Source organism: Falco peregrinus, chromosome 1 (genome assembly GCF_023634155.1).
Source record: "Falco peregrinus isolate bFalPer1 chromosome 1, bFalPer1.pri, whole genome shotgun sequence".
Lineage (NCBI taxonomy): Eukaryota > Metazoa > Chordata > Aves > Falconiformes > Falconidae > Falco > Falco peregrinus.
Window position 1 is genome coordinate 36,320,362 of NC_073721.1, and position 24,373 is coordinate 36,344,734.

The 24,373-nt window shown below is 37.0% G+C and overlaps 1 protein-coding gene and 1 long non-coding RNA gene across 3 annotated transcripts in view; one reads left to right on the forward strand and one right to left on the reverse strand.

Annotated features, from left to right (window-relative positions):
- ATRNL1 (attractin like 1) overlaps positions 1-6,137 on the forward strand; it is a 524,489-nt gene extending 518,352 nt beyond the window's left edge. For both annotated transcript variants that reach the window (XM_055791879.1, XM_055791872.1), the window contains one exon: positions 4,077-6,137. In XM_055791879.1, the coding sequence (XP_055647854.1) occupies positions 4,077-4,201 (125 nt within the window). In that variant the 3' untranslated portion in view covers positions 4,202-6,137. The remainder of the gene's footprint in view (positions 1-4,076) is intronic.
- Positions 6,138-16,733: 10,596 nt separating this feature from the next.
- LOC129782594 (uncharacterized) lies at positions 16,734-22,530 on the reverse strand. Its single transcript, XR_008745858.1, has 3 exons — positions 22,427-22,530; positions 22,175-22,236; positions 16,734-17,806 (listed from the first exon to the last, which is right to left on the reverse strand). It is a non-coding gene; the product is annotated as an uncharacterized LOC129782594 (long non-coding RNA).
- Positions 22,531-24,373: the final 1,843 nt, after the last annotated feature.

Sequence of the window (24,373 nt, forward strand, 5' to 3'; positions counted from 1 at the left end):
AGTGAGATATCTTTAAAGAATCAACAGATGGAAGTAACATGAAGACTGCTGGGTGATGAAGGGTGAAGCTATAACTTTAATAGTATAATATTTACCCAGTCTTTTCTGTTGAAGTCTCTCTGTATGGCAGCTATCATTGTATTTTCATTGCTTAAGGTCACCTTAAGCAATGACTATAATTTTGGTTAAAACGTCAAACAAATCTAATTGATCTACCTGAGTTGTAGTTATTTTATTTTCTTCAGCTTTCTGAATGTTCTGATTCTGCGTAACAATGAAAATGTGTATAATTTAATCAAATGAAGACTTCTATCAAAATTTTATCTCTGAATAATACATATTTAAATTGGAAAAAAAAATCTAGGTTTTTTTTACATATTTAAATTGAAAAAAACATTTACCTGCCTAACCATGAATCCGAGGTCATTCTTTGTTCCCTTACTTTTAAAAAAGGGTTTAGTAAGAACTCAATGCATTTCTCATTAAAATGAACAATAGAGGAGGAAAAAAGGTTTTAAATATGCACACCAGCATGTAAAAGTAACTTCTTCAATGTAAGGTTTTTTCCTACTTTGAGAGATAGTGTAGCCTTACATCAGTTCAAATGTAGCTGTATACAATCAGAGGAAAAATGTTTAAACATCCCAGCATGGGTATTTCCATTTAAATCTGATTACAGTGAAATAAAACTGTAGCTATTAAAGGTTTAGAAGAACTACAAATACAAGCAGTAAAAGAAGACAGTTAGTAAATGAGGTAGTAAAACATTTCAGCAGGGCAAACAGTTTATAGCACTCAGCCTTCCTGTAGCAGACTGTGCTATTCACCACAGACCCGTGCACTGTTCCCTGAACTGCACTTAAACCTGCAATTAACCTTTCACGCCTAATGAAGCTGTTTTGCTGCAAAATTAAAATATATAGTACTGCCTGTTTTTACGGAGACAGGGAGGAGAGGATCTCAAAATGAATGACTTTTTCAGATGCTTTTGTTCAAATGCAGAATTGAAGTGCTGTTTGTATACAAATCGCAAATGTGCTTTTCAAGGCAATCTCATTTGATGTGCTGTATTTTATTCTTCTACTTATTAATTGTTTTGCATTATTGTAAAAAAAAAAACCAACCAACAAACAACTAAGAAAAAACCCCAACCACAAACAAAAAATTCACACACCAGTAATTTTATGATTAGACACTTACTTCCTGACAATAAACTATTACCATTTAACTTCCATTAGGAAAAACAATAGTTTTGCTAAAGAAAACCAAGCTCATATTCTTTCTCTGGTATTTCTCTCACTGTGGGTGCAATTATCTCTTAAAAAAAAATTACTTTCCACTTATGTATTTGACTGGGCTCACTTCTTAGTGATCTTCCCATACCTACTCTTAAAAGAAGCTAGAGGTTGTTTTAGCATACAACTAGGTCAGGTTATTTCTATAACATTTAGTACAAAAACAACCTAAACTTAAAAATAGGTTCAGTTCTGCAGCTAAGCTTGAATTTCCTAAATTAGTATTTCCTAAACTAGTAGAGGTGACCCATCAATTCGCCATGTGGGATGCTTACTGATTCCAGTATTCCTTCCTACCACCTCACTCAAGAGTCAGAAGCAACCAGAGACCATGTATTGGTTTGGAAAATACCAGTCTGGATGGTAGGTAGGATATTTAAATGGCAGCATTCAGGGAAGGCAGGTACATGTAATAACTTCTGAACTGAGGTAACAAATACAGAGCACTATAAGATTTACAGTTCCAAATTTAATGACTATAAATGTATTCACATTTGTTGTTTAGATACAAAACCTGCAAAATATAGGGAATGTTTTGGTATTTTTTGTTTAATGAATATTTAAGCCACAGCATTTTTATCAAATCTTCTGTTGTATTTTGATGTAAATTTTGCTTGCTTGCAGTGTCTGCGCATCGGCTTGACTTGCTAAATGAGATTCCTTTAGACTGCCACTCTGAAATAATGAATTGTTCCCCCAGTTAATTGTATTGCTTTGATAACAAGGAACTATGCTGGGCGTAGAGAACATAATAAATGAATTTCATCGGATGATTTGTGTGACATTTTGAAAAATGATCTTCTGTAGTGACCCAATTTTAATGGTACTCTAACAGCATGCCAGTATATCCCAGTATGCAGCAGTAGCTCTGAAGGAAATAGTTCTTCCTTTTTGTTGGTTGTTACATAAAGTGAGGTTAGCATCATATCTCCAAATATATTTTAAAATATCTTATAAAAAAATGGAAAATCTGTTTTCATAAAAACATTGTTTCTATTTGGCATACTCCCTTAGCTTAGCTCTTGGAGACAGGATCACATGTAAGCAACTGAACCATCAAAATGTTATTTAGGTTTTATCCCTGAATTTGCTAATAGCAGATACTGATGATACTTTAAAGGTGCCTCAAAGATTTCAAAAATTTAATTTATCAAAGTCCAATTTAAGGCATCACTAGCCCATGCCAGGAAATATATGCGTATGTGAGAAAAATGACTTACTTAATCTTGGCTTCTACAGATCCTGAAATTTAGCAATGATAATTGTACTTAACATTTTACAGTATAGTGCTGGGCATTTTCAAAAAGCTGTATGCACTTTAATTAATTCTTGTTGCATTTTTGTGAATTAAGAAGGTAGTCTTACAGTGCAATAGCATAGACTTTTTCAGGAAACTGGAAACCTGAAGTGATTCTGACGGTGTATCATATACTAAGAAAGAAGCCTGTACAAACACTTGGAAGTGAAAAATATTTTTTGCACAGTTTCTTTGTAGATAAGTGTTGCAACAAGGGATTGGATGGCAAATACTGCAAAATTGGATTCTGTAATAGATAAACTGACTTTGATATTGGCCTGAGTAAAAAAGTAGAGACTGCCTGTTAAACATGGTGAAAAGTATTTCCAAAGGTTTCCTCCTGGAGTAGTACTGTTATTGGTTAGAGACAGATGTATGGGGCAGCGTGGAGAACCAGCACCATCTTTACCTGCCTTATGTGTATATACAGATGTGCTTTTGCAGATATAAGTGTCAGGGACATGGTTTAGTGGTGGACTTCGCAGCTAGGATACCAGTTGGACTCAATGGTTTTACAGGTCTTTACCCACCTAAATGATTCTGATTCTATGGTTCTATGGTTTTGTTGCAGCTGTGGTGCAGAACATACGAATGATGTGAATACTCCTAACCCATTGCAATATCACCTTGTGTGAATTTAAAAATTCAGAGCTACCATGTATTAAGTGTGTTGTCAATGACAGCATTTCAGCAGGAGTCAGTCATTTCTAGCAAGTACGCAGCAACAAGCAAATGGAAGAGTAAATTCTCAAACTACTCATTTCCTAAGAAATGCCGGCCCACGCCCATTGTAATACCCTGTTAAGATTATAACAGGTCATGAAATATCAACAACTTAACCAGAATCTGAAAAAGAAGAGTTTTGGTGAGTTGACAACATTTAGAATTTATCCAGGCCAACGTCATCACAGCGCCCTGTCTGTTCACAAAGCCATGCATTCTGGAAGGATTTTTTTCCTATCTTTTTGTTCATGGTAAATGCTAACCTCTGAATATTCCCAGATTAGGAAAGCATATATATTGCAAATGCAATTATTCAAGGATCCATTTTGTCTTAACTGTGGTCTCCATGTCTCTCTTTATTTCTGATTTAAGAGTTTCATCCATTTCTAAATGCAATGCAGAGACATTTAATGAGAGAAAAACCATGTCAGAGAGCTGCCAGTCCATATAACCAAGAAAATGGTGATAAAGAGAGGTGATGCTCAGATCACGCAACAAATCAATAAGAGACTTAAATGGAACTCAGTTCTCCTGATTTCCAGTCTGATGTCTTAACTGCACTTTTTTTCTTCCTCTGTTTCCTCACCGTTGTTACCAGGTAGCATTTTAGAAAGTGAGAACTTGTTATCTAACTCTGAAATAAAATTGACCACTTCTGGGAAAGTACAAAAACTTGGCATGAAAGGAACCATCCCACTGCTCTGGAACTCTTCTCAGGAATGCTGGCATTAAATTTTGTTTTTCGTGTATTTATCTTACAGGTCTTGCAATTGCAAGTGCACTGATAGACATTTCACAACAGAAGCCTGCGGACTGTAAAGATAAGAGTTCAGGAGTCAGAAATCGAAAACATCATCTTTCAACACGTCAAGGAACTTGTGTCTGAGATTCAAAAACTACAATTGTATATTCTGTACTGTTTTCTTTTTAAATGGCTTCCATTGAAAGCTATACTACAGCCTCAGTTTTTATGGAGGCAAATCTATGAATGAACGTGTGAGGTACTGTGCTCTGTTATAGTCACACAGCCTACTATACCCCATAGCAGAACAAACTTATGGTAGGTATGAGTATGTTTGATGAGCTTTAATAGAAAGAGTGGATCCTGCTATCAAGAAAATATTAAATAAAATACCTATTATTCTTCATCCTGACCATATCAGAGCAGGGAAAATCCTTGAACAGAACTAGGAAAAACTGTACATTGTTTTGTAATGTAGAAGGGAAATGTATAATTGAAAACTAAGCAAATTCCAGGAAACTAAAGGACATTTTTGTATAGCTTAATGTAACAATGAAAATTGTACAGTTCTTTCCTTGTAATCAGCATTAAGATTTCTTTCTAGGAAGCAGGAACTAAACAGGATCATTTGGATTTTAATGTTCTTTTATCGTTGCCTGAAATAGGTAGGCAGCTTTTGAATTTAACAAAAGTGCAACCCAAGAACACCATATATAATATCTGAAAGATAATACCATAAAAAAACCTTGATTTGAGCATTTCATTATTACTTTTCTTTACTGTGCAAAAGCCTCAGAAACATAATCTGGGCTGCAACAAAGTGGTGGGTGGGCTTTCACGTCTCTGTACCTAAGAGTCTATTCTGAATTCTGAATGATATATCTTACAAAAAGCGCATATGGGTCCTCCACACCAGCTAACTGATTAGCAAAATTAATTGAGTATGGAAAAGCTGCTTCTGCAATACAGTTTGGGTTTTTTTCCAAGAGAGTCTCTAAGATTGCAAATCTAGGGAGAGTTTAACTTGCTGTTATTCCACTTGATTCAATTTCAATATTGAAATTTGCTAGTGTCTATATATCTTTCTGACCTCCAAGCAGAAGGGAATCCCAGCCTGCACTTTGACCCTTGTTTTTATAATAAAGTATAGATTTCCTCCCAGTGGCAGAATTTCATCTTATTCTCACTTTCACACCAGTTAAGGAATTACCCTGCGTAACAAATAATTAATAAATATTCAGAAATCCAAGTTGCTTCCAACAGTGGTTCTTGAATCCAATATCCAGTATGGAACCTTACACGGTTAGTACTCAGCAACAAAAAGCAGATTAAAGAGTTTCTATATGACATTAATCTTTTGGGAGCTCAGTCACCACAACAGGCAACCTAGCAAACAGCTTTAATGGCCCTCAGTCTTTTTATTTACTCAAAATTCATGAGTATACAAAAGGGTAAGAGAATGCTAAGGGGTAGGTAGCAGACGTGTCATATTCTCATTTACGCATTACACATTGACAGCAGTATAGTATGAAAATAGTAGTTTTGTTCAAGCTTGTTGAAAGTATAGTTTCTCAACTCCAGATTCGCCACCATACTAGTACAGGAGAGCGATACAGAGGTATAAACACCTCATGTAATGATAGACTTTTGGTAAATATGAAAGATATAAAAAGATAATTGATGTTTACTACTATATCTGTATTTTTCATGTTCTTTTTATTTCAGTAGGATGATGACATTTTACTGTTTATAGTTGACTACATAGTTACTTGCATGCCATGGTGGTGCAGTAGCGGTAATAAAGCCCTGTTGTGAGTTGTGTTTATTTTGTAATGCCATCCATACATAGAAGTACTCAGCTTAAGTTGGATGAGGACTAAATGTAAAAATAACTATAAAAAGGAACGATTGTACAGTATGTAGTTATATCTTATACAGGAATATTAGGTTGCATCTAACCATGACTGCTCTATTGTTTTGATAAATTATGTACTTATCAATTACGGTATAATTATTTCTCAAGCTGGCATGATTGTTTCAGTATTTTCATATCTTAAAATAAGATTATTATCCTAAATAATGCCATCACAATCTTGTGACTTTTATTGCCTTTTCTGACCTCAATTTCTTATATCTTAAAACTTTAAAAATTCATTTCTAAAGTTTCTGCTGGGAACTTTCAATCAGTGCTACTTAGCGTAGGGAAAAGAATGGTCATTTGAAAACAACCCTTTCTGACAGTTTTAAAGTTGATCTCTTCAAATGAATATAAACTGATGGAACTGGTTTGTATGATGCATACACCTATGAAAAGAAAAGAACCACTTGTCTGGAGTGTATTCCAAACTCTGTGTTATCCTCAACCTAAACATTTCACGTAAGAAATATACAGTGTGTGTTTTGTGAATGTACTGGAAACCCCATTCACAGAAAGACCATGTAGTCTTGTAGAACAGATTTGACAGCACTTACTCATAAAAGATTACATTCCGCTGTATCTCAACTGGAGTTTGACAAAGACTTGAAAAGCAGGTGTGGGTTTTAAAGAGATTAAAATATTTTATTGCAACACTGAAGATAGGCAAATAGCTATCAGCCATTTTATTGTGTTAACAATTAAAAACGTTATTTTATTGTACAAGAAAAGCATGTTTGTCATGAGATCATTCAGCATTTTCATTCACTCTGAGAATGTTTTTTTTTCTAAAGTATCTTTATTCTCCCAGGGTCCCTGATTGCATGCAAATTAGCAAAGTCATATAATAAAAAAAAATCCAAAACAACCTTACATAATGGCCACACTTAAATACCAGAAGTTTGCCGACACATCTCAAACCAAAGTTTCAGAATAACTATTACAGCTTTCCAGTTGAAAGCTACAGAAATAGCATAATATGTCTGATAACTACATTTTGTTAGTTGTTGGCAAGTGAAAACGTTTTAATAATGACCACTGTATATCAGATGAGATGTTTTATCACCTGTTCACGTTACGATCACTTTATGAAAAAGCCAATTCTTTTAAACCTTCTTCTCCAATTTAATTTTTGAAATCTTACTTAGAGTCAGAAAATGTTGAATGGCTTGTTTTACCCCTAAATGTGATTTATATTCAATGAAAAATAAACAGCTAAGCACTGTTCTGGAAAGTAAGCCCCAGTGAAGTTCTAATTGTCAGGATTCCACATCCACACCCTCAGTCTGTGGATTCTGCTGAGGGAAACTCAGCAGCTATGAAATACTGTTCAAAATATGAGATAGACTGTCCATGGCAGCATGAGTTCACTGCTTCAGTTCCTCTCTGTACTTGTATTTTTATATAAAGTCCTGAAACTACTTAAATCAAATTTGTGCACATATAAATAACACTTACACAAATACAAATTTCAAATATTTACTTCCATTCATTACATTCCTATGAAATGTAATGAAATTCTAGTTTACCTATACAAAAAAATGGTTACCTGTATGTTGTCACTATTAAACATGATATCTAAAGAAAAGGACCAAATTCTAGATATATTAAGGCATGAAGATACCATTAGTGAAGAGCACTCAGATTCATCTGATTTGAAAAATCTTCATAGCTGCTTGCTCTCTTTATAGTTAGAGTCCCCTCTCATCTTCCCAAGTCAAAAACATGTGGACAAGTTCAGAACAGGATATGGAAATTTTTTATGTGTAAAATCTGCAGCAATAATTATTTTCTAAATAATCTAGAGAGCTGGAATCCTGATGGTAAGAATTTTAGTTTGGGATCGCTTTAATACATGTTCATTCTTTAAGCGTAATAACTTTCACAGTATTCATCTAAATTATAAAATCATTATGTATCTAATTTCATTACCAGTTTTTTAAAAGTATCTGAAAGGTTTCTTGAAATAAAGGAAAAGTCTCTGTTAAAGGTAATTAACAATCCCTTTCTTTTTTTAAGTAAAGTTATCCTATCCAGAATGCTTGACATTACTGGGGAAAATTAAATAAATGAACCTTATTTTTTCAGTCTCTAAGGTGCAGCATTACCTGAAAAGCTGTAGTTTACCACTACTTATTTCAAATAATCTCTGAAGTATGAAATACCTATAGCTGGTTTAGGTGCTTGTAGCAAATAATGGCAAAATTCGTGTTGTCTACAGGTGACCAGAACTTCCTACGTTGCCTTCAGCTGTACCTGCTTGTTAATTACTAACGATGAAGAACAAAGCTGGCAAAAACAGGCCTTGCAGAACTTGGGTTTGCATCACTCAGGGCCACGTGCTGTTTCAGCTTTTCCTTATTTAATGCTATTTCACTTTCAGAATGAATGCTTATATTTCTATATGTCCACATATGCCACCACATGTGGCCTTTTCTATGGCTATAGATATTTCTGATGTAAAATATCATCATCATATATGTGTAGTTGGAATTCTAGTGACTGAAGTGGGTTGTGATGCTGAAAGGGGACTGTTACTGCAGGCTCCATTGATACTGCCTTGGTCGCATAAGTTGAAGGTCAGTCATGTTTTGGTAAAAAACATCTCTTTGCACTTCTTGATATGTTGAAAACTTTCTTTTTCTGAAATTAGAAAGCAAGGGTGGGAATGACAAGCAAAGAGAAAAAAACACAAACAACCCTCTTTAAAACATACAGGAAGCATATGTCTGTGCGTATATGTATATATGGAATTATGTAATTGGTTTCACAGCTGATCTAAATCAACATTTTCTCAGTTTCCTCACATATTGTACTGAATAGTATGAAGACTTTAACTGAATCAGTGACATTTATGTGTATACTAATGGTCATTTCTACAGAAATAAAACCTTAAATGTATTTGTCCTTCTGAGTGAGGATATGGAAGTCTGTTTGAAATGCTGTATACAGATAGTTATCAGTTGCTGTCAATTATTATCAGCTGGGTATCAGTGTTTTCAGCATGTCAAAGACAGAGCATAAAGTGAGAGAAGTGTTCCATTCTTTTGTATCCTCTGTTTTTCGGTATTTTTCCTGTCACAGTTTTTACATGCAAGGGCTAGAGTTAATAATACAGAAAGAATAATTTGGATTTTGAGAGAATTGTTACTCATGTAACAAAAACTGTTTACCTTTCTATGGTATCATCAAAACAATGCTTAGCTATGTTCTTTTCCAATTTTAGCAAATGCTTTCTTTTAAAGGACCTTTCATTAGATAAGAGACAAGAAAATAATAAGATGGAGCTCTTCAAATATGCTTCCAGACCTAGAAGCTATCTTAAACATCATATTCTACTGAACGTCTGACTAACTTTCCAGGTTAGTATTTATCAAAAGTCCTTGTTATGATTTTTAGTGGTTAATGTGAAAGAGTTTATTTTTTCCTGTGAAGTCCTAAAGCTCTTCTGAGATATTCAATTATAAAATATACTTCAGAAAAAAAATAACAGTTTAGGAACAATGTTTAGGATAACCAGTATGGATGTTCTTATGACAGAATTCTACCCAAATTGCCTGTGTCCTAAAGCTTTCTCTCAGACATGACATCTGTTAATATTCCTGCAAGTCTCCTTTTCCCTTCTTCTCAAAGCACAAACAGCCAAATGGTCAGGTATAAAAATCTTTCTAAATGTATTAACATAGGTAGTTTTCTTTCTGCTTTTAAATAGATGGCTGGAATATGCCAAATGATTTTTCTGCTTTAAGTTTACTAACTGAATACTTAGGAATGATAAAATTAACCTTACTAATGACATAGGTATATTGAAGATTAATTAATTAATGTTTAGAGAGTACTCAGAGCTCTTTACTGATCTAAAAATATCAGTCACTGTATGAGTGCTAAGTATATTTTAGTTATTAGGCTATTTAGTATCAGATTTATTTAACAGTGCTAGATGTTGTAATTTTCTATACCACATCTTGAGGCATAATTAAAGAGAAAAAGAACATAAACATTTGCTGGCAGATATTAAATAATTCATGCTCTGTGGCTTTTCACCCAGTAACAATCACAATATTTGCTTTCAGTTTCTCCTGTTGAGGTCATAGTCCCATTGTTGTTAAATCATGTTACTAATCCACTCAATTTACTGATATCTTTGATTAATCAGGTTTCTCAGATGTCTGATTTTATGTTATTTGTTCTTTGGTTTTCTTCTTCAAGTAGCCATTCTTTGTGGAGCGCCTTCTGCTTCCTTCAGTTGCCCAGACCATAGGATCCCAAAGGCTTCCCACTGTTTTGCAGTTCATTGTAGTCTGAAAATGTCAGTGATTGTACCATTTTAACCATGTTGAAGAATATTGGGGATAATGCATTTCCATGCCTTAATCCCTCATTTATATTAAATGGGCCAGAGATTTTACACCCTTTCCATGCTCCAACTTTTTCACTGCAAATGGTGGCAATGCCTTTTTGAAAATGTTTTATGAAGTTATGAATTCATCCAATGTAGCTCAAAAAGGCCATGATATAGCATCAAAAGATTTCTCAAAAAATCTGTAAGTCTCTGTATTCATTCTGATTGTAGCCTTATATCTTATCAAATATCTCATGAAAATATTTAATATTTGATAGAACTCTTTTCCAGAATATCCACCACTGTTATTGAACTGCTCTTGGGTTTTTTTGGTTTGTTTTTTTTGTTTGTTTGTGTTTTGGGTTTTTTTGTTTGGTTGTTTGGGGTTTTTTTTATTATTTGTTGTTGGTGGTTTTATTTTGTTTGGCTTTTTAATAAAAGTAAAGCCTTCTGAGAAAGCTTTATAGACTTTAAGAAAAAGACAGGCGCCACACTAGCTTCTATATTGCATTTATGGAAACCACCTTCCATTGCTCTGAAACTTTTCCAGATATCGGAAATCAGCAGCATTATTCTGTACAGCCTTTGGCTTTGTGTACCTCCTCCTGCTTTTAATAATTTAATGGCAAGCCTCTCAACACATGGTGCCAAGCTCTTCCCAAAGGGTTGTAATTGCCTCTTGGATCTCTTCAGAGCTGAGCTCCACAAACAGCTCAGTTCCATCCCTCTGTAACTTCCTCTTTTGAAAGTAAAAGATTTCCATTGTTCAGTAGATTTGCAAGAGAATGGTACCGTTTCCTTGCAGCCTTCCCAGGCAGGAGCATTCCTGCTCCATTCTCTCCACCATACTCTTCAAATGTTGGCTTTTACATTGGCTTTTTTTCTTGGCATTTGCTTTTGATTCAATCTCACCATGAAACTGATCCAGGTTCTGAAGGCATGCAGTTCTCACTGCGTGCTGATCCTGATTCCTTTCTAAATTCTTCTATCCTTCTTGGTCTTCAGCATTTCTGCCGTATCGCTGATCATCTTACACTTAGTATCAGCATCATCTGCGCACTTCATAGAAAAATCGTTCAAAGCTTCAAACCTGTCCTTAGCTGCTACTCAGTGATCCCTGAATCCCTCAGAATTTGAAAGCTTTATTTGTAGCATATATGTTTACCGTGACTCTGCTGGAACAAGGCTGCACGGGCCTTTTGAAGTTTTAATATCCAGCCAGTTGTCCCCATTTCCCTGCACTGCATTGTGGCTTCTCTTGTACCATATGCATTCAAAACGTTCCATGTCCTCAGTGTCCACCCTTTCCTTAGACCTCTGCAGTTTTATCTGCTTTTCCAAGACTTATTCAAGTGTTTTCTAAGAATTTATACTACTTTGTGAAGAAAAGGTCTTCAAATCCAAGCAATATTATTTGAATATGACCCCACTCCTTTAGCCTGCCCCATTTTTTACAGTCAGCAGAGTTTTTGGATCAGATGTGTACGCAATGTATTGTGTTATGACGAGATCCAGGCAACCCTAGCCAGAGCAGGTGTTCAAAACAATTCTCTGATTTCTATAGTACTGTAGATCTGAGGGCTGTTTTGTGCAGTACTTGGAAGGCGAGGGGGAATGCTTGAGACATTTAAATATTTTAAGTTAATTAAACATATTGCTGTATAGATATCCTTGTCTTACATAACCCGATTGCCCTTTTATACAGTTTGCCTCCCAGTCCCATCAAAAGGAAAACGTACAGTGTTATGGTCCCTTCACCACTGAGCCCCTGATATTACTAATGGTAGACTTCATGTTATTAATTTTATAAACTAATCCATCTTTAAAAAGGGGCCTTTAAAATTGTATGGGTCAATAGTGTCTCAAAATTGAAGCATTTGGAACTTTTGATTTACTCTGTCTTTGCTCAACCTTGTGTTACAAGAAACTGCCTTTGTTATAAAAATTACCAACCCGAAAGGAGGCTCTGAAGCTCAGCTGGCTTTTGTTTCCTTTGCAAAACCTTGCTTTGATGGTAAACAACATAGAATTGCAAAGGTTTCTTTATTTCTGCGCCTGTAACAGTGTGATGTGCAAGCAGTAGTTTTGCTCTCCGAGATGATCAACTTGTTTGGTTTATAGACTTGAAAAATAAAAGTCCAACAGAAAGGGCATCAGTAGCTGTACCTATACAGATTATGATATCAACAAGAAAACTGACATCATTAAACTCCAAATAAGTAAAATCTACACCAGTAAATATGACATTTTGCTTTCTGATGTTTCACTTGATTGTTAGGAGTGTGATAAACATGTGAAGTTCTGCTCCACAGGAGAAGAGACAATGTGAAATGCTAATCTAACTCATATTTACCCCAGATGGTACATTTGTGCTTGCTCACACACACACACGTGTGCTCGCGTCTCACTATAGAAGTCAGTTGAGCTCAAAGTCTGTGTTTTTGCTTGCAAATATGTGTGATATCTTTCCGCATAAAGAGCGCAGTATCCTCCAGGGGCTTGGGGAGTTTTCTGACTTTCCGTTCTAGTTTTACATATATTGTAGCTTTGTAGGGTCTGCTTTATGAGTGGATACCCTCCATAGTTATCCAGGAGGAGAATGAGCCCCAATAAAATCTTTGAAATCTTCAGGCTTCCAGTTAGACAGAAATTCACAGTTATGGACTGAAAAAGGACCAAGCAAAGTGGATTTAGCATAAGAGGCTAGATGTGCCACCCAAGTCCTTCAGGTGCCAGAGCACTAAGGCCAGAATGTAATATTTAGATCAAGTTCTTTAATGGATCTTAGAAATCACCCTTCTGAGCTATGTCAGCAAAAATTCATTGATGACAGAGTAATGGCACAGGTTTATAGGAACTGGGAACAAGCCCAAAGCTTTCCTGTAGGGTACAGACTCTTCTTTTAAAAATTTATTACTATACTGTTTATCCTTTCTGTTTATTGGGATCATCTTGTTATATCAGCTGCACACATTGTATTACATTGCATCAGGGTTTTGTATGCCAGAGGTTGTAAGGATGTGCTTATAGAACGTAACGTAGTAAGGTGCAGATGTCTCTGGCTAAGTCTAGGTGAGTTAGTCTGGGTACCAGAAGGGCACAGCTGCACCAACACCGTACTGCACCCCTGCTAATAGCTTACTGCTCTGCAGAGCTAATTATCTCAGTGAGAGAGCGCAGGATACTGGCACTGGGACAAGCCAGCTTGTTCCCAGCTAGCTCAGATAGTTCTGCACAGCGTTTAGTTTTGCTGCCTAGTTTCAAACTTAGCAACGCTTGCTGGATTAGCCTTAGTGCCAAAGCGATGTAAACAGCCTCACTCCAGGAATACACTCAATGCTATTGAGTGACATTTTTCTGCAGGATTTCTTCCATGAGCTGGTGAAGCAAAACAAATGTTAAGATATTCATATTAGTAAGTATACTGTGCCCTTGAAAAAGTCAGTTATTCCTTCTCCTATGAAAGCTGGCACTAACTGCGGAACGTGAGTCATAGCTTAAAAAAACAACAGTCAGAAGAACCATGTGCCAAGGAACAAGCAACCAAGGAATAGCAAATATTCCTATTCCTTGGATTCCTTTTGAGCCAGGTTTTATGAAAGTTTGTTGCCTTTTTGTCTGTTGCTTCAAGCTGCACAGTTACTCTCAGTACCTACGTGTCTGACATTTTGTGAGGTGCCTCTGAGTAAAACACTCCAGCTCAAGCATTATTTAAATTTGTATCAATAACAAAAAGCTTGCTTTCTTTCTCGGTCAATGTTGGCATATGCAAAGCAAATTGAAAGCTATGATCAACATAATAAACTGAAACATCTTTTGCAGTCAGCCATTACCTTGCTGCTTTATTTCCCCCCCCACACACTTTAGATAAACAATCTACAATGTGTTTACTGAGGCTTGTAGTGATATCCCTCAATGGTATAGGCGAGCCTACTTTTATTCCAGCAGACACAGAGAATAGGCCCACGGTGCACAGTGCGTGCAAACCCCTTTGAAACCTAAGATTATTTGTTCTCTGACTGTTCTAAGGTAATTAAGGAGCATTGCATGTTTCTCAATTAATGATTCCTCATTCAGCTGGGGATCTTTGATGCTAATTTGTTTTAATCAGGACAGAGACTGCTAAAAAACTAAACAATTCAGTGAAGAGGAACTAGGAATTTTTAATCAAGTGGAAAAGATCTAAATGCTATGAGGGACACATCCATCATAAGTTTTCACTTCTTGTTCATTTAACTTTGTTCTTTCATGTCTCATAAAATGCTGCGTTAATCAATGCAAGAAATTTTGTTTATATGAAGAACGGGCAGTATTTTTTCCTCCAGCTGTTGTGAACATTTGTGCAAAAATGAGGAACTGGAACAAGTTCTATGACATTAAAAAGCATTCACTACTGGTTCTTGGTTGTGCACTGAAGTTGTAGTTTCATGTTTTGTCACACATCGTATAGGAAGTTGCTCATTGTTGTTATCTTCATATGCTAGTGAGCCACTGAAAAAAAAAATGCTGGTTTTGTGGGGGTTAAGATTTTCTCCATTTAAATGTTAATTTTAAAATTTATTTTGGTATCATGCTACATGCATATGTTGGGCAAGGTGACTTCTGCAATCTTCTGCACATGGAATTAGTATTTCAAATGCTGCAGCCCATGCTACGTGAAATCACAGGGTTTCTGAGTAGACCATGTATATGCTTGATAAAATGATGGTTTATTCCCAAGTGCCTTTATTTCTAGCACTGAAGCAAAAGCACTTGACAGTTCTGCCTCTTCCAGCTGCTTTACCATGCTAGACTTCATGCCTTCTACCATGCAAATAGTACCAATGTGCATCTTCTACTCCCACGGTTTCAACAGAGGCGGGGTGCTCCCAAGCCTTGGCTTCCAGGAATATTCAGCCATCTGACAGAGTTAAAGCCGTGAAGGAGACACCCAAGTCCCAAAAGTAGATCTAGTATAAGCAGTAATTTGGCACTTGTTCAATTCAAGGCAAATAGTAGGTGCTAAGGAATTTCTAGATCAAAAAGAAAGGCATTTAATTACTTTGAGGGTTTTGTTGTTAGGAAACATCCTCAGATTGCTAATTCTCATGTGACCCCCAGCATCTTCCCAATTACTGCTTTTAATGCACAAATTCTGTTCTGGACTGATACCTAACTTCTAGTTCTGAATCGGTTCCTGGCAAAGTGCTGTGTACTAAGCTCTAAATGACACCAAAATTATGCAGAGAGTCAAGAAATCTAAATGGCTTCCCACATCCTTACCCTTCTTTCTTTGTGACTGTGAACCATTATGTTTATTTTGTAGTTCAGGAGTCCAAATCAACAAAAATATCCTGTTAATAACTTTCATCCTTAAGATAGGTCATTAGGAATTTATCCAGTTCAATAGCAGTGGACTCTCAATTTTCTGTAGTTTTTTTTTTTTTTTTCAGCAAGCTTAAATACATCACAGCTAAAAGTAGAATTCTTTATGTTAAATGATTCCTGTACAAATGGAAGCACAGCTGTCTAAGAGTTTTCTATAGAAAGATGGCTTTTTTCACTCAAAATCTGTCCATGCACTATGAAACACAGTTCAGATGTTTGAACTTATGCTAATTGAAAGATCAACATTTTTCTTTCTTCAGTGAGCACCCTGCTCTTTTTGTCTTGAAGATGGCTCTCCCATGTGCAAAAAATGAGCTGTAATTATGCCCAGCTCAAGGCAATCTCAGGATCTAAAATATCCTGCCAACCAGTGTGTTCTCAATCTGCCTTGTTAGTTCACAAAATCGTGCATGTGCCTTTGCTACAGTCTCAAACCTGATAATGTCACATCATTGGGACAGGAAGCATTCTCTGATCTTATCTGAAGTGACACTTGCAATTTCAAGTTCTAGCTTGATGAGATCACATTGTCAGGGCTCCACGTAAGTGTGATCTTTCCTGATTTGCAATTGTATCTGTTCTGAATGGTCTTTACACTGTTGAAGCAAAAACATATGATAATGTATTTTGTCAGATGTAAGGATAATGAAAGGGTGACTTCATGTTTCCACTTTTAGAAAATCCAGTTCATGTGACTAAACTCAGTTTTCTCACCAGTACCACCCCATCTGTCTAATTCTATTTGCACCTGGAAACTCTAGTACCCACAAAAAATGAGCACGTCAAGGTAGCTCATCTCCTTCATAAAACAGATGAGCCTTATTACCTTTGAACCTCTACTAATTCCATGAAGCTCAGGGCTATAAAATGGTTTGCACATGCTAGAGTTGTTAAAACATATATTATGCCTTAAGTAAAAATATTTAACATCGTAAAAGCCTGTAAAGTTGAAGAATACTTAAATACCTACATTGTGTTATTGGCAATAAGAAAGTCTGTAATATTTAAAACCAGGAGACTCTGCAGGCACATTTCAAATGTTTTTATTCATGATATTAATTTTTTTCAGATGTATGTTATACAGGAAGGAAAGAGCTGTTGTGAATGCTATATTTCCCTTTTTACCATATAGATTACTGAATCCTGTAACACAAAGTAAAAATAGAAGAGGGAAGAAATATCTCATATAGCTAGCCTATTAAGACTCCAGCAGTTTCTGAGCAAAACTATGGTGGTAAGGGGTAAAAACTTAAAGCTTCAATCCCATTTAATATGCATTATGACAGAGCCTGACATCAATGCAGACAACTAAGACAAAGAACACGTTTTGACCTCTCTTTTAAAAATGACATGGTAGCACATTTATTTGTCTGGATTGTGGCATATGAATCATAGTAACAAGCAAGACAAACCACAGCTATTTGACTAAATTACTGCAAAGTCAAAAAGTGAAATAATATTTATTTGTCCATTTAAAGTGCCAAAAATAGAAGGCAATAAGAGTCTAGAGCATTTGACTTTCTTGAATAATAAGGTGAGACTGGAGTCTTGGTCCTGGAAGAGTGGAGATAGAGGACTTCCTTGGCAAGTAGTTTTGAAATCCATACGAAACCTTTGACAATTATTTTCTCCAGCTGAATAGTCATATCCAAGCCAGAGGAAACACAATTTCTAGTTTATTAGTTATTCCTGTATTGCCATAATAATTCTATCCTTCCTACAACAAGATTAGATAAATATATGGTTTTGTTGTATATCACATGCTGATATGACCCAGATAAATCACTAAAAATTAAACGTATAATGTTGAATTTGGACTGACTAATCCTAGACAAATACTATTTCTTTAATAATGAACCCAAGCCCAACATGCATTGTATTGTAAGGGAAGTGACAGTTCTGCCAAAACCCGACATAACTTGCAAGACGCAGGCTCATGTGAGATTACTGTGTACTGTGCTGACTAAGAAAGGACAGAATTAGGTTATTGTGATGCTACCATATATATTAAGCCATTTCCAAGATAAGATGCATATGTAGTGCTGCCTCTGTGCATCCGTTCCAGAGTCAAGTGCTCTCCGAGTCTTGCTTGTGTCTTGGGGAAAAAGTAGGCAGATTCCTTTCTCTATACAACACATAGAATGTTAAAAGTTCTTGTACTGAATATTATCATGTATTTCTCACAAAGCTACTCAGCTTAATACATTTGAAGGAGAAAGCTGTCTTGCATTATTTCTAAGGGACTGGATTTCTTCTAGTTGCACAATATTATTTTTTATTTATTCCCATGCTGATGTTCAAACTTTATGACTGGATAGTCTAAAATGTTATTAGACAGTAAAAATAGCTTCCAATCTATTGCCTGGTCAGCTAGATTTTTATTGTTTAAAACAGGTTAACCTTTCCCTACCATTTTATGGTGTATATAGAGCTCATTTCAAACCCTTTCATGCTTTGACTGAAAGATGTATTTAGTAGATAGATTTCAAAAGTATTGTGATTGAAAATCTGCATCCTATGGAGATATTTGCAGTAGTCTATTCTTGGCTTAATGCTAGTTGTTCTTTAGCAATGATCTGGAAGAAAATGCAAAATCTCTGATGGTAAATACTGCAGATGACATAAAAATTAGTGGAGTGGTAAATAATGATGGACCAGATCATTTCTATATTCTGGATTTGCATCATTCTGTAAGGTGAGCTCATCTGAACAATATGCATTTTAGTACAGTCAAATACAAAGTCATATGCCGGGGAACAAAGAATTCCAATCACACATACAGAATAGCAGAAAAGTACCCTTGAAATACAGTGATGAAGATTTAGAGCTTGTGATAGGTAGTGTCTGAATATGAGTTCCCTGTACAATATAATGGCTAAGAGAAAAACATTAGTTTTGAATGGGTAAGCAGTGAATGTCAAGCAGGAGGGAGATGAGTTCATGGTACAACTGAGATAATTGCTAGCATTCTTTGTCCAGATCTTGTTTTCACCCATTAAGAAAAATCTGAAAAACAGAAAAGGTTCAGAGAAAAACAAAAGAATGATTCTGAACCTGGAAAAAAAAATCCAATGATGTGTGACTTAAGAAAATTAATCTACCTAATTTATCTAAGAGTAGGTAAATAGGTGAATTGACACCAGTCTTCAATATCTACATAAAATAGCTGTTTTAAGATTGAAAAGAAATGGGAATACATCACTAAAAAAGGGTAACAGTATCTAGTGGATGGAAGCTGGAGCTAAACAAATGTGGACTTAAAATAAACCACGCAGTCTTTTAAAGCTGAGGGCAATTGATTACCAGAACAATTTATCCAGGATCAGAATGTATTTTCACCCTCTGATTATCTTTTTTTAAAAATGTGCTATTGTTTAAACAGAAGTTAATTTAAAATAGATTATTGTAACGATCCCTTTGTTTTTACAATCCATTAAGGCAACATTACAAATCTCCAAATATGACCCAGAATGCAGACTTTTGTTTGAAGAACAAAATGTTTACAAAATGAGAGACCTATAGGAATATGTGCTTGATTCATTATAAACCTCCAAGAGAAGTGTTTCAAAGAAACGGTGATAGCTAGTGATAGCTGCAACCCAAATATTATGCATCAGAATCTAAAAGGGAAACTAGAATAGCAGTGACATAACTTTGTTAACAGTCTAAGACATCCCAAAATCCCGAAGGAAAATAACTGGGAAGGTACCGCACTAAGAAGTGAATGCTGTAATAGCATAATTATTGGCATATTGCTTATGATACATCTTGTTTATTGCCCTTTTTAACTTGCCCCTGACTTTCTCTTTTACCACTGAAACGTAGCCAAGACTGTGACATAAAGCTATAGCCATTAGATGAAAGAGTTCTGATGAGACATTATTTGAAATATTGATATCGCTGCTCTATATTTCTGTGGCTTGTCGTGTGAAAGAAATGAAGAAAAATATTAGTGAGGCACTAGCAAATGTTTGACTCTCTAGTAATGCTCTGTACTAAGTCATGTGAAAACTGCTCCCATTGCTGGAGACACACAAGGTAAAAGATATTAGTATGGTAATGACACCAGAAAGGGTCAAAGGATGAAGACATAATGAGAACAGTTGTGTCAGAAGGATGAATAGGTGTGGTCATTAATTTCAGTTGAAGAGGCAAAAATGTAGATTCTGGCAAGATTTAGAGGACAAGTAGAGGCTGAATATGATGCAATAGCTATAGGACAGACAAGAGTAGAACACATTTGGGTAAGGCAAGAGAGAAGAGAAACACTCACCCTGCAGGTAGCATTTATTCTTTTTTACAGGGTAACACCTCATTCTGCTACAGGGTGAGCTCAGGGACAGAAAAGGAAAGAGAGCTGCCAAAAGGCAGACTGCTTTTGTCTACAAGGTGTAGCTTTTCAAAAACTGTTCACCTTGGTCGATTCAGGGTAGCATCTGTTTCAGAAGAAATGGTGGTAAATGCAGTGACTGAACCACTTGTGAAAGAAAGTGCTTAAGTACAGAAACTTGGGTGAGATAAATTTCCTGGACTCAAGAACAGGAGCAGCAACAAGGGGGAGTTTATCATTTCATACCTTTCCTCTTGCTTTAGAGCCATTATTAACACTGCTAGGTAAGAAGAATGTATAGAAAGGAGGGGCAGGGATCCCATCAGGGTACCATCACAACAACCCTGAAATCCTACTGAGTGTATATGTTGGTTTTATAGCATTGTTATGCATGATACTCACCTAATCATTTTTCTGGCTGAATACTTACAGGAATGTAGTAATCCTAGAAATGCAGTGAAGATGAGAGGATATGTGTATATATATATATATATATTAATGGCAAGGTCCTGAGCACTGATGTAACAGAAAGAATTATCAAAAAATCTTTGACATTCTGATAAAAGACACCCAAAAGCAAAGAGCTCAGTTTTTTTTAGTTTAAGCTCACACATTTCAATTAACGTTCAAATAACTCTTTCCTTCTAGGATGAACAGAAATGAGTTATTGATATACCAGGGAGGAAAAAAACCCTAAACTACTGGTTTTACCAACTGATACTAGGAAACTATCTCTTTTCAATATCTCATTAAATGCTTTCTCTTTTTCTATTTGTCAGGGCCTCAGTTCAGCAAAACATTTAAATGTCTGAGGTAACTTATTCTGTTCAACGAAACACACAGTCTCAAACTTACCCATATGTCCCATTGACATTAAGCACATACTTAAAGTTAAGTACACAATTAAAGGCTTAGCTGAGCTGGAGACTAAGCTCTTTATAAAAGAAGTTGGTTGCAAAGAGAAAATGAGCAGGGGTTCATTTCTACTTAGTTGCACTTTACAGCTAGATCTGTGTTTAAAGATTATGGTGCCTAGAAAGAAATAGTTAATCCTAATTCCTCTTGCAGCAGTCTCGAGACAGAGCCAGCTGCAAAGGAAGACTGATTGGAAAATTAGCATTTTAGGACTAGCACATCAAGGACCATCAATTCTAGTCACCCAAATACTGTAGACAACCATCTTGTTTGACCCTTGTTAGCTCTTCTTTGGGCCCAGCGACCAGGTAGATTGGGAACTGAGGAACTATGACCAGCTGCCTGCCCAGTTACCTGGGCCAAAACCAAGACTTTGGTGGCATTTTATAGACACTGGTATTTCTGGGAAAGATGTCACAGTAGTGTATAATCAGCAAGATACACCAATGTAACATACATCCCTTTAGACTGTGAAGTCTCTAACTAACTTCCATCTTGTGCTGTGCTCTCAGAGTTCTTCTTTAGATTTAGGTGTGGTGCACACACATCACCATGTTTAGATAGTAAAGTAAATAATTTAGAGCATTAAATTGTTGTTGCAGTTCTTGAAAAGTGTTTGGAAGAGATGGTAATTTTCCTTTTTGAACTGTCAGGCACTTTTCTCCTTAATTCCTTAAACTACAGATTGATATCTAAGTGTGTGTACGCGTTATCTCTAGACCTCATGCCATTCTCCTACCCATTTATGATTAATATTATTAATTTTTGTCACATATCATCATTTTTCATATCACCTACAGGTTTCATATCACCTACAAGTCCTTTCTTGTAATAAATAACATTACATATGTATGCTTATCTAATTTGATAAACAAAGGATTCCAAGAGAAACTCTATGCCACAACTGGATTCAGATAAATAGTCTTTTCAGCACTGCTGTGAGCATAAGTGACATTTTTGAACCAAAACTTAATAGAGAGCAACTGGAATAGCTGACTCCAGATTTTTTTGTGGAGATAAAATGAAACTTCAGTCTTCAGACAGTCCTATCATTGATTTTAGTGTTTTATCTCCCATGAAAACATCCCCCTCAAAAATCATTTAGCTGTGGATTTAGCAAAAACAGAAAGCAGATTTTGTCTGTTTCCAAGCTACTCCATTAATACAGTTATCTGACTTTATATTAGGGCATACAGATGCTAGCTGGAGAACAAACCCACTTCTAAGCTTGCTTAACCCATTTCTTACCTTGACAGGAAGAAATGTATTTAGTATGTATCCTTGGATAGTCGCACAGAAAGAGCTTGGTGCTGGGAACAAAACAGATGGTGGGAAAATAAAAAAAAAAAAACAACAAATGGAATAAACAGTGGCATGAGGTGTCCATCAACCCGTAGCTCAAAATTCTGGATTCTCAGCAGCTTTGTGTGTGTCATTGTAGCCTGGCTGCTGACCACACAGTACAGTTTTTCCCTTCCTCCTGCCATCCACCCTCCTTACCTATCACGTTTACTTGAGCATAAGCGCCATTGCAAGCTTCATAGAATTTTCCCATGGGTTGCCAGTGTTCATCGAGTCCTGGGACAGGCCAGTGTGCACGGCCTCTGGGTGGTCCCATGCCTACAGCTGGGAAGGAGGAGCCAGGACAGGAAGACTGGTAGCTCTCTCTGTTGTGCTTTTTCCCCTGCTAGTGCAGACTTACTCCTATGGCCAGAAACCCTGTCCTCACTGGGGCCAGCGTCAGGTTCCTCTGAGGTGCTGTGTGTGTCCTGGCACGCGGGTCTGGCTGGCCTGTGTGTCAGCACCCAGCTACCGCTGTGTCAGCCCACTTGGCCCGCGTGCTGTACACTGTGTGCCTCCTCGTAGGTTAATACAGCGCTGACAACCCCCGGGCCGTGCAGATGCTGGTGGCAAGGCCATGGAGCAAAGGCTGTCACTCTCTGGGGAGCCCAACAGAGTGCTCTGCTTGGCAGGGGTGCAGCAGCGTGTCACCTAGTCATGCAGTCTAATCCCTGCACATACTCAAAAAGTACCGCTTGTGAAACTGCTGTTTAGGAGCACACCTTATCTTTAGACTGAAAACACTGTGGATAGGGACCGTGACCATGTGAAGCTTGCACCTCAGACTGATCCTGTGGGTACCTCCCATTCTTGGATGCCCCTCCAGCCGTGCAGTCAGTCTCTCAGAGCAGTGCTGCTGCACTGCAGGCTGTAAGCTGCCAGTGTGCCTGATCTAGCACGGTGGAATCATCCTACTGAAAATGAGCAGAGTGTGTGTCCTGTTTGTGCCATGGAATATGTGAAGATGCATACTACTAATGACATGTGCTTTGACTGTGTAGGTCTTATTAATCAGCCTTGTTAGATACACGGTGGTGTATATCAGGCATGAAAGCCTTACAGTATGGAACATGCAGATTTCATATACAGGTACATTGGCCAGGTCTTCTCCTTCCCTACCAGGGGCGTACAGGTTCAGTACTTGCCAAAAACCTTGGAGTACTGTTGAACGAGAGTGTGAGAAACCAGAGATCTGAACTGCGCAAACAGGAGCGCTACAACAGGACCATGTGGACAGTGCCAGGTAGCTTCTGTGCTGCTGCATGGGCTTGTAGGTCCGTTCCTGAATCACTCTGCTGCAGGAGCAGACCTTCAACATGCAGAATTTGCAGGCGCCTAGTTTCAGGAATGCGAAGAGATTGAAGCAGTGGAATGAATGTATAGATGCTCAGTAAGATAACAAGGGAACAGGATAAAAGCTCCTCTCTAGTTCCAGCTGAACACAGGAGGGAAGGAGGGAGGAAACAGAATTTGCTTATGAATGCATAGTAAAGCCTGAAGCGAGTTTACTGGATGAAGGAGTAGAGAATCTATTTGCATTAGCTTAGCTGTGTGTGGTTATGTTTGTTTAGTAATTGGGCAACTAAAACCTTCGGGAAGTCTTTCCCTAAGAGCAAGTTAAATGAAAGGCAGCATTTGTAGAACGAATATGTGCAGAGATGTGGAGAGGGGGAGGAGGAGGAGGGGAGACATCGAATTTGTCAGCGTTCTGTGGAGTGAGGTGGGAAACTGCTGCTCTGTTTAAATGTCTGATCCCACTATGGAAATTCTTCAATGCTGTTAAAAAAACATAGTTGGGACTGAATCTAATTGTCTAGTTACTAAAGAGGAGAAAATGGCGACTCTATTGGAAACAATGGTAATAAGGTGATAGCTCACCATCCTGCCACAGGCTTTTCTTTGGTAGGGTCCTGATCCTCAGAGTTGCCGAGTACTAAGGCGATTTATACAGTGGGACTCCATATGGAAACTGATTGGACGAGGTCAGATTTTCCATGGTGACCTCTGCTATCATGACCAACTGGGTGCTGCCGGCGTGTATCACTCAGTATGACCCACTATGTACATCTCTCCATTCTCCCGGAGCTGCCCCACAGCCAGTTGGTA